Source organism: Zonotrichia albicollis, chromosome Z (genome assembly GCF_047830755.1).
Source record: "Zonotrichia albicollis isolate bZonAlb1 chromosome Z, bZonAlb1.hap1, whole genome shotgun sequence".
Taxonomy (NCBI): domain Eukaryota; kingdom Metazoa; phylum Chordata; class Aves; order Passeriformes; family Passerellidae; genus Zonotrichia; species Zonotrichia albicollis.
In genome coordinates this window covers 20,615,217-20,625,629 of record NC_133860.1, presented here as the reverse complement: position 1 = coordinate 20,625,629, position 10,413 = coordinate 20,615,217, and the positions used below count along the sequence as shown (strand labels likewise).

Below are 10,413 nucleotides of genomic sequence, written 5' to 3'. Positions count from 1 at the left end.
CATTCCCCTGCACAGTGCTGCCTCCCAGAATACATCAACCTTTCTCCGTTTTGCTCCCTATATTCTTATGCAAAATAAGGAAATTCAGTAGAGGGGAGGTCCAGGAATTCACAGGCAATGTGGGCATACATTGGGGAGTTCAGAGACATCACTATGTCATGAGGTCACAGAGCTCTCTTTGATGTGAGCTTCCAAAGCTCCACTTTGTTGTTCAGTGCTCACTCTTGGCAATACTGCAGCAGCAGCAGCAGCAGCAGCAGCAGCAGCAGCAGAGTGTTGCGAGCAGGGGGGATCATGGCCCTGAGGCACTGCCTCCTGCTCCTCTTTCTCCTGGCCCTGCAAGCCCAGAATGCCCAGAGTGCTCCAACAGCTGGGCAGGCAGCAGGTAGGCAGGCAGGGGCCAGCACATAGCCCTGGCTGGCAGCAGCGGGGCCAGGACTAGGGCTGGCTGAGCCAGGAGGCCACCGCGCTGTGGGCAGTGGGGCAGACACAGCAGGGAGGAATGAGAGGCTGTAGCTGCTTTAGGGTGCAGCATGGGCAGAAGTTCTTAGAGAGCAAGGAGGTGGGAAGGAGGTGGGAATCTACAAAAATCAGAGGTTTTCGGAAAGTTGCAAAAGGCTGGCCTCAGAGACAGCAGAACTGTGATTAGAGCTAAGCATCAGCCATGAGATAGGTCAGCAGAAAAATTATTTTTTGGTGTAGAAAAGCAAGGAGAAACAGAACAATAGTCTATGTACTTGTACCTTAGCTGAAGGAACGTTGCAAGATAAGTCTCTATGTGTTAAGTGTTTTAATAGTTATATTAGTAGTAATACCTTGGAGACTTCTGTGAGTGCGACAAATGATAGAGAAAACCGTCAAGGAACTTTTTATCATAGAAGAAAAAGAAGTAAGGAATGAATTCACAGAGAGGTCTCGAAATCTCACGGAGATATTAAATGAAAGTGTAGACATGGAAGAAAGTTTTAATTTAAAACCATAGAGCCGACAATACATTTTCAAACATAACTTGTAACTATTGCCAAGCATAATTTATGCCCTTTAAACTGACTAGATTTTCATAACATTGAACTGCTGTGTTGTAATGCAGCAATGCTTAGTGCAAGCAAAAAAATGCTTTAAGTAATAAGCGGAAATATTATAATAAACATAGGAAACACAAATAATAAACAACATCATTATAAAAGTTCCTTTTTAAGTGAACCAAGAAGAAGAATTGTGGGAATCCACAATATCAGAGGATTTTGGGAAAGCTGCAAAAGGCAGGCCTCAGAGACATCAGAACTGCGACTAGAGCTGTACAGTTGCCATGAGATAGGTCAGCAGAAAAATTATGTAAAAAGTAGAAAAGCAAGGACAAACACAACAATAGTCTCTGTATTAACGCTTGCCTAGAATAACTCTCTAAGCTACAGAAAAGTTTATCTAGCAAGGTATTAGGAAGTTTGAAGCTTAATAATGGGGCACTGTGCTTTGTGTTTTAAGGCTTACAAGCAATTATTGTTTTCCAAAAAACCAGACATTGTTTCAACCAAAGATACATGTGCTTAGAGTGGTTAGATAGAACTACTATCAATATGCTTTTGCTGTGTGTGATTGGTCCAAAAAATTATAAAGTAAGTTGTAACATTAGGTTGTTTTTCTGCTGCCTGGAATGTGAACTGATGGCATCTTCCCATTCTCAAAACCATGTAATGAGAGTGATGCTGGAAAATAAATCAGCTCAAGGCACATTCCACAGAAGTCCGGCCCCTTTTGATTTGTACGTATACCCCAGGCCCGCGATAGGAAGGGGCAGCTCAGGCCCAGAACATCTGCGCCACATCTCCATCACTCAGCTCTGGTGTTATCATCACTCAGCACTCATCATCCAGCATCCCGGCCTAGCTCCAGGGATGGAGGGAGTCGTGTGGGCACGCCATGGCTTTTCACTTCATGTGAGAGCTGCCAGCTCAGTGTCCCAAGGGCAGCCAGACCCCTTTGCAGCTGTGAGAATACAGAACCACCTGTGTGTGCCCTGTCAGTCAGTACCTTCCACATCCAGGCCTTGAGGTGTGACCATGAGAGGAGTAAACGTGATGGTAACTTCTTGTGCGTGCTCCGTTGTAGTTATGGACACAGAGAGCGCTCGTTCAGACCCTGAGCTAGAGGCAGATACCGTGATGATTCCAAGCTGGTACTTCAAGCGTGAGTAGTCAGTCTCTACTGCTTACACAAGAATGAGCACTCCTTTTCCCAGTGGTATTTCCCTGTGGTATGAAATTTACCTCCACAGGTGAACATTATTTTATAACTCTAACATAGGGAAGAATTATGACACATTTCCTGAGGGATTCCCTGAAGGATTCCCTGATGTTGCAGAGGAGCTCCTGACAGGCTTGGATGAAGCCCCATCTGGTTGGTATATCCCATTCTGTTAACTGCAAGACCTGGGTTGAAACTGGACCTCAAGTATGAATATGAACCAGAAGGCATTCTTTCTGTGGGTCATTTGGTTGATTAAGTCTTGGGTGGTTTGGGTCTGCATTTCATGTTGCATGGCAGAAAACTCGCCTATGGATTCCTCTTGTCTTTGGCCAGAGCGGGCTCCTCACTGCCACTTGCCAGAATTCCCAGGCCATGGTACCATGCTTGTGGTAAGGGGCAGTGGCTTCTGGTTAAAGTGTCCAATGTGTTTTGTGCAGAGACAGATTCTGAGACTGTGCCAGAGACCCTCCCTACAGAAGAAAATGACAGTGTCCCAGGCTCAGATGAAGAAAGCCAACCAATACAGGACACCAGCAAACCCGCTGAGCCTGAGGAATATTCCGGTGAGTGCTTGGGCGATGCTGTCTTGGAAGAAGAGCAGCATTTCTGCTGTGTCCCTGCAGTGCTCTCCACGGATGAAGTGCAGCTGCCCAGCACACAGCCCTGCCCTGCAGCCCAGAGGAAAAGACAGCGGCAGTGCTGCTCCCTGGCACACACTGGGCTCTTCCCCATGAGAACCTCTTGGTCCCCGATGCTGAGACACCAGAGCCAGAGGAAAAATTCTCTGAACAAAATAATTCTCGGGCGTGTGAAGCACACTGCGGGATTATCCCTAGTACAGAGTACAAACATTGTCTCTCACATTGTCTTTTTCTCCTGTCAGGGTCAGCTGCTGGACAGTGGGAATTCAACAAGAAGTACCTCCTAGCATCTCTTTTAGTCTCAGCTGTGCTCCTCCTTGCAGCAGTAATTGGGTGCATCGTCATGTATCAGCTGCGGAAGAGGGACATGTGAGTTATTCATTGCTGCCATTGGCAATGAAGTGTTTGCACCATGCTGCAGTGCCCAGGCAGCTCTGTGGGAATCGCTGCAGTGCAGTTTAACTGTGCTCCAAATTCCTATCTATGAGGAGTCTCCTTGGAAATGTGTTTCTACAGGAGAGCCCAGGAAGACATAGAGGCATCAGGACAGGACTGGGACTCTTCCTGGGAGAGCCGTGGACTACTTAGAGATGAAACTGAGTCTGGAGAAGGTCCAGGAAGCGGCGAGGGACCCCAAGCCAACGGGTTCAGGGACAGCTGCCGCCTGTTTCCTGAGATCTTTGCAGCTGAGCTGGCCCAGCTATACAAAAACATGTGCACAGACCCGTCACCTCTGACGATGTGTCCCTACTGCGCTCTGGCTGAGGGGGCTACTTCACGGGACCCCTGGATTTCCCTGGAGTCTCCTCTGCCCACAGCCTCGTGGTGCCCCTGTAACCACTACCAGCAGGAATATTTTCTTTTTGAAGATGAAGATTAGTGATAGTGGTAGTGATAGGGATAGGGATATTCATAGTGGTATATGGTAATGATAGTGATAGAGTGATTCATTCAGTGATAGTGATAGATAGTTACAGTAATAGGGAGTCTTTTAGTGATAGTGATTGTGATAGCGATACTTAGTATTAGAGGACAGTGCTTATTTTAGTGATAGCGATACTGATACTTTTAGTGATGATGATAGTGATACTTTGTATTAGTGGATGATGATCGTTTCTGTGATTTTGAAAAATAAATCTGTTTCCAAAAGCAGTAAATTCTTGCCTCTTGTGGCTTTTTCTGTTGGGGTAGAATGCACAGAGCTGAGAGAAGGGCTGGGGCTGTGACAGGAGCTCTGACAAACTTGCACTGCAGTGCAGGACCTGTTTGTGCCAGCCTCAGCCTGCTTTCCCAGCAGCGCCCATTCACAAGGCTTTCCTGCACCAGAATAAGGACATGCTGGTGAGGAGGGACATGCAAAGACTTCTCTAGGAGCTCATTTGGGATGCTGCCCTGAATCAGGAAGGTCTGGGCAGAGAGGGAAGATGTTCTGGGAAGGAGGGATGTCCAGTGCTGAGATCATCAAGGAGACCTGAGATGGTGACTTAGGTCATGGGAGATGTGGCAGTCCCTCCCCAATGAGCACAAAGAGGATGAAGGACAGGAGCCAGCAGTGTGCCCAGGTGGCCAAGAAGGCCAATGGCATCCTGGCCAGTATCAGGAACGGTGTGGCCAGCAGGAGCAGGGAGGTCATTCTTCCCCTCTACTCAGCACTGGTGAGGCCTCACCTGGAGTATTGTGTCCAGTTCTGGGCCCCTCACTTTAGGAGGGACGTTGAGATGCTTGAGCATGTCCAAAGGAGAGCAACGAGGCTGGTGAGGGGCTTGGAACACAAGCCATATGAGAAACAACTGAGGGAGCTGGGGTTGTTCAGCCTGGAGAAAAGGAGACTCAGGGGTGACCTTATCACTCTCTTCAACTTCCTGAAGGGTGGCTGTGGTGAGCTGGGGGTCGGTCTCTTTCTCCAGGCAACAACAGACAGAACAAGAGGACACAGTCTCAAGCTGCGCCAAGGGAGATACAGGCTAGAATTAAGGAGGAAGTATTTCACAGAAAGAGTGGTCAAATACTGGAATCATCTACCCAGGGAGGTGGTAGAGTCACCATCCCTCGAAGAGTTTAAAAAAAGACTGGATGTGGCACTTGGTGCCATGATCTAGTTGAGGTGTTAGAACAGGGGTTGGACTCGATGATCTTAAAGGTCTCTTCCAGCCTAGAATTTCTGTGATTCTGTGAAGGAGCGGAAAGCTCCTTGTGTGAGATACAGAGGGGAAGGAAAGTGATATTGGTCATAGGAGCCTCTGCATGACTGCTTGATGGATCTGGGGCGCGTGTGGAATTTACTTGTCCCACTTGCAGTGACCCAGACACAGGAAGGTTCCAGAAGTGAATCCCTGGCACCCTGGTGTCCCCAGTAGGAGTGTGGGGCTTTGACTGTGGGTCACTCTACAGGACACCAGGCTTGATGGTGCACATGGGCTACATCTGCCTCAAAGGGAAAAAGGATCTTGGCTCAGGATTTAGTGGGGCTCCTTTAGTGAGCTTGAAGTGGGATTGGAAGTGGCAAGGGAATCAACCAGGCTCACTTGGGAGAAGCGTGGGCACTGCACACCCATGTTTGCTTGAGAGTAGAGAATGGAAGCAGTGCTGCTGCCATCAAAGGTGATGAAACTGTAGCAGAAGAAATGGAAAAGCAGGATTCTTGCCAGAAGGCTTTCAGACATAAATACTACCAAAGAAAGACATTTGCATCTGGGCTTTTTACAGCAGCCTGCATACAGGGCTTCTGATGGGGATTTCTGAGGAATAAGACATGAGTGCCTCTGCATTCCCCTGCACAGTGCTGCCTCCCAGAATACATCAACCTTTCTCCGTTTTGCTCCCTATATTCTTATGCAAAATAAGGAAATTCAGTAGAGGGGAGGTCCAGGAATTCACAGGCAATGTGGGCATACATTGGGGAGTTCAGAGACATCACTATGTCATGAGGTCACAGAGCTCTCTTTGATGCGAGGTTCCAAAACTCCTCCTTGTTGTTCAGTGCTCACTCTCGACAACACTGCAGCCGCAGCAGCAGCAGCAGCAGCCGCAGCAGCAGCAGCAGAGTGTTGCGAGCAGGGGGGATCATGGCCCTGAGGCACTGCCTCCTGCTCCTCTTTCTCCTGGCCCTGCAAGCCCAGAATGCCCAGAGTGCTCCAACAGCTGGGCAGGCAGCAGGTAGGCAGGCAGGGGTCAGCACATAGCCCTGGCTGGCAGCAGCGGGGCCAGGACTAGGGCTGGCTGAGCCAGGAGGCCACCACGCTGTGGGCAGTGGGGCAGACACAGCAGGGGAGGAGTGAGGGGCTGCAGCTGCTTTAGGGTGCAGCATGGGCAGAGGTTCCTAAAGAGCCCGGAGGTGGGAAGGTGTGGGAATCTACAAAAATCAGAGGGTTTCGGGAAAGTTGCAAAAGGCTGGCCTCAGAGACAGCAGAACTGTGATTAGAGCTAAGCAGCAGCCATGAGATAGGTCAGCAGAAAAATTATTTTTAGTGTAGAAAAGCAAGGAGAAACACAACAATAGTCGGTGTATTTGTACCTTAGCTAAAGGAACGTTGCAAGATAAGTCTCTATGTGTTAAGTGTTTTAATAGTTACAATAGCAGTAATACCTTGAACACTTCCGTGTGTGCGACAAATGATAGACAAAGCTATCAAGGAACTTTTTTATCATAGAAGAAAAAAAAAATGTAAGAAATGGATTCACAGAGAGTTCTCGAAATCTCACAGAGATATTAAATGAAAGTATAGACATGGAAGAAAGTTTTAAATTAAAACCATAAAGCCGACAATACTTTTTCAAACGTAACTTGTAACTATTGTCAAGCATAATTTATGCCTTTTAAACTGACTAGATTTTCACAACATTAAATTGCTGTGTTGTAGCAATGCTTAGTGCAAGCAAAAAAATGCTTTAAGTAAGTAATAAGCAGAAATATTATAATAAAGATACGAAACACAAATCATAACTATTACGATTATAAAAGTTCCTTTTTAAGTGAACCAAGAAGGAGAATTATGGGAATCCACAATATCAGAGGATTTTGGGAAAGCTGCAAAAGGCAGGCCTCAGAGACAGCAGAACTGGGATTAGAGCTGTGCAGTTGCCATGAGATAGGTCAGCAGAAAAATTATTTAAAAAGTAGAAAAGCAAGGACAAATAGAACAATGGTCTGTGTATTAAGGCTTGTCTAGAATAACTCCCTAAACTACAGAAAAGTTTATCTAGCAAGGTATTAGGAAGTTTGAAGGTTAATAATGGGGCCCTGTGCTTTGTGTTTTAAGGCTTACAAGCAGTTATTGTATTTGAAAAAAGCAGACATTGTTTCAACCAAAGGTACATGTGCTTATAGTGCTAAGATAGAACAACTGTCAATATGCTTTTGCTGTGTGTGATTGGTCCAAAAAGTTATAAAGTAAGTTGTAACACTAGGTTCTTTGTCTGCTGCCTGGAATGTGAACTGATGGCATCTTCCCATTCTCAAAACCATGTAATGAGAGTGATGCTGGAAAATAAATCAGCTCAAGGCACGTTCCACAGAAGTCCGGCCCCTTTTGATTTGTACGTATACCCCAGGCCCGCGATAGGAAGGGGCAGTTCAGGCCCAGAACATCTGCGCCACATCTCCATCACTCAGCTCTGGTGTTATCATCACTCAGCACTCATTATCCAGCCTCCAGGCCTGGCTCCGGGGCTGGAGGGGGTCGTGTGGGCACGCCATGGCTTTTCACTTCATGTGAGAGCTGCCAGCTCAGCTGCCAGACCCCTGTGCAGCTGTGAGAATACAGAACCACCTGTGTGTGTGCCCTGTCAGTCAGTACCTTCCACATCCAGGCCTTGAGGTGTGACCATGAGAGGAGTAAACGTGATGCTAACTTCTTGTGTGTGCTTCGTTGTAGTTATGGACACAGAGAGTGCTCTTTCAGACCCTGAGCTAGAGGCAGATACCGTGATGATTCCAAGCTGGAACCTCAAGCGTGAGTAGTCAGTCTCTACTGCCTTCACAAGAATGAGCACTCCTTTTCCCTGTCGTACTCATGAGAAATTCACCTGCATAAGCGTAACTTTCTTTCATAAATCAAACTAGGGAAGAATTATGACACAGTTCCTGAAGGATTCCCTGATGTTGCAGAGGAGCTCCTGACAGCCTTGGAAGAAGCCCCATCTGGTTGGTATATCCCATTCTGTTAACCCTGAGACCTGGGATGCAGAGAATTACTTTCCTCTGGGCATGTTCTAAATCCTGCATAGCCAGAAGCGCTCAGTCAATCTTGCTGCAGGGACACCCCATTTCACACCTCCTGGAGTGAGCCATAGAAAAGGTCCAGCACAGCATCTTCTCACAGCTGTGCTTCCAGATGATTGCCAGGGGCATCTCCAGCTGCTGATACAGATGTACCATTATTGGCCAGAGCTGCTGTGTGCAGACATTGGCAGCCAGAGGCTGGCAAAAGGCCTCTGCTGAATTTGTTTTCACCTAACACTCAGCACAGCACGGAGGCAGAAATGATATCCCACGCAGTCTTGGCTGCCCCTGCCCATCCTCAGGCTCAGGGATGGGTTGAAGCTGGACCTCAAGTATGAGTATGAACCAGAAGGCATTCTTTCTCTGGGTCATTTGGTTGATTAAGTTTTGGGTGGTTTGGGTCTGCATTTCATGTTGCATGGCAGAAAACTTGGCTATGGATTCCTCTTGTCTTTGGGCACAGCAGGCTCCTCACTGCCACTTGCCAGAATTCCCAGGCCATGGTACCATGCTTGTGGTAAGGGGCAGTGGCTTCTGGTTAAAGTGTCCAATGTGTTTTGTGTAGAGAGTATAGAAAGTATACTCCCTATGGAAGAAAGTAACAGTGTGCCAAGCTCACACGAAGAAAGAGAAGTAATACGGGACACCAGCTCTCTTGCTGAGCCTGAGGAATATTCCGGCGAGTGCTTGGGCTATGCTGTCTTGGAAGAAGAGCAGCATTTCTGCTGTATCCCTGCAGTGCTCTCCATGGATGAATTGCAGCTGCCCAGCACACAGCCCTGCCCTACAGCCCAGAGGAAAAGACGGGGGCAGTGCTGCTCCCTGGCACACACTGGGCTCTTCCCCATGAGAACCTCTTGGTCCCTGATGCTGAGACACCAGAGCCAGAGGAAAAATTCTCTGAACAAAATAATCCTCAGGCATGTGAAGCAGACTGTGGAATTATGCCTAGTGCAGAGTGCAAACATTGTCTCTCACATTGTCTTTTCTCCTGTCAGGGTCAGCTGCTGGACAGTGGGAATCCAGCAAGAAGTACCTGCTAGCATCTCTTGCGGTCTCGGCTGTGCTGCTCCTTGCAGCAGTAATTGGGTGCATCGTCATGTATCAGCTGCGGAAGAGGGACACGTGAGTTATTCATTGCTGCCATTGGCAATGAAGTGTTTGCACCATGCTGCAGTGCCCAGGCAGTTCTGTGGAAATCGCTGCAGTGCGGTTTTACTGTGCTCCAAATTCCTATCTATGAGGAGTCTCCTTGGAAATCTGTTTCTACAGGAGAGCCCAGGAAGACATAGAGGCATCAGGACAGGACTGGGACTCTTCCTGGGAGAGCCGTGGCCTGCTTAGAGATGAAACTGAGTCTGGAGAAGGTCCAGGAAGCGGCGAGGGACCCCAAGCTAACGGGTTCAGGGACAGCTGCCGCCTGTTTCCTGAGATCTTTGCAGCAGAGCTGGCCCAGCTGTACAAGACCATGCAAGCAGACCCGTCACCTCAGACCACGTGTCCCAGCTGTGCTCTGGCTGAGGGGGCTACTTCACGGGACCACTGGGTTTCCCTGGAGTCTCCTCTGCCCACAGCCTCGTGGTGCGCCTGCCACCAGTACCAGCAGGAATATTTTATGTTTGAAGATGAAGATTAGTGATAGTGGTAGTGGTAGTGATAGGCATAGTGGTAGTGGTAGTGATAGAGTGATCCTTTCAGTGATACTGATAGATAGTTATAGTAATAGGGATGCTTTTAATGATAGTGATAGTGACAGTGATAGATAGTGATAGTGATAGATAGTGATAGTGATTCTTTTAGTGACTGTGATTGTGATAACGATACTTAGTATAAGAGGACCGTGCTTATTTTAGTGATAGCGATAGTAATACTTTTAGTGATGATGGTAGTGATATTTTGTATCAGTGGATGATGATGGTTTCTGTGACTTTGAAAAATAAATCTGTTTCCAAAAGCAGTAAATTCTTGCGTGTTGTGGCTGTTTCTGTTGGGGTAGAATGCAGGGAGATTGGAGCAGGGCTGGGGGTGGGACAGGAACTATGAGAAACTACCACTGCAGTGCAGGTCCTGTTTGTGCCAGCCTCAGCCTGCTTTCCCAGCAGCGCCCATTCACAAGGCTTTCCTGCACCAGAATAAGGACATGCTGGTGAGGAGTGACATGCAAAACCTTCTCTAGGAGCTCATGTGGGATGTTGCCCCGAATCAGGAAGGTCTGGGCAGAGAGGGAAGATGTTGTGGGAAGGATGGCTGTCCTGTGTTCAGCACATCAAGGAGACCTGAGACGGTGACTTAGGTCATGGGAGA

General features: G+C 47.8%; 1 protein-coding gene across 1 annotated transcript; it reads left to right on the top strand.

The window, feature by feature from the left end:
• Positions 1-7,324: 7,324 nt before the first annotated feature.
• LOC141727068 (uncharacterized) lies at positions 7,325-10,072 on the top strand. The gene is made up of 4 exons (XM_074532702.1): positions 7,325-7,840; positions 7,951-8,031; positions 9,108-9,234; positions 9,382-10,072. Exons 1-4 carry the CDS (start codon positions 7,714-7,716, stop codon positions 9,743-9,745), a joined length of 699 nt encoding a protein of 232 aa, XP_074388803.1. The 5' UTR covers positions 7,325-7,713; the 3' UTR covers positions 9,746-10,072.
• Positions 10,073-10,413: the final 341 nt, after the last annotated feature.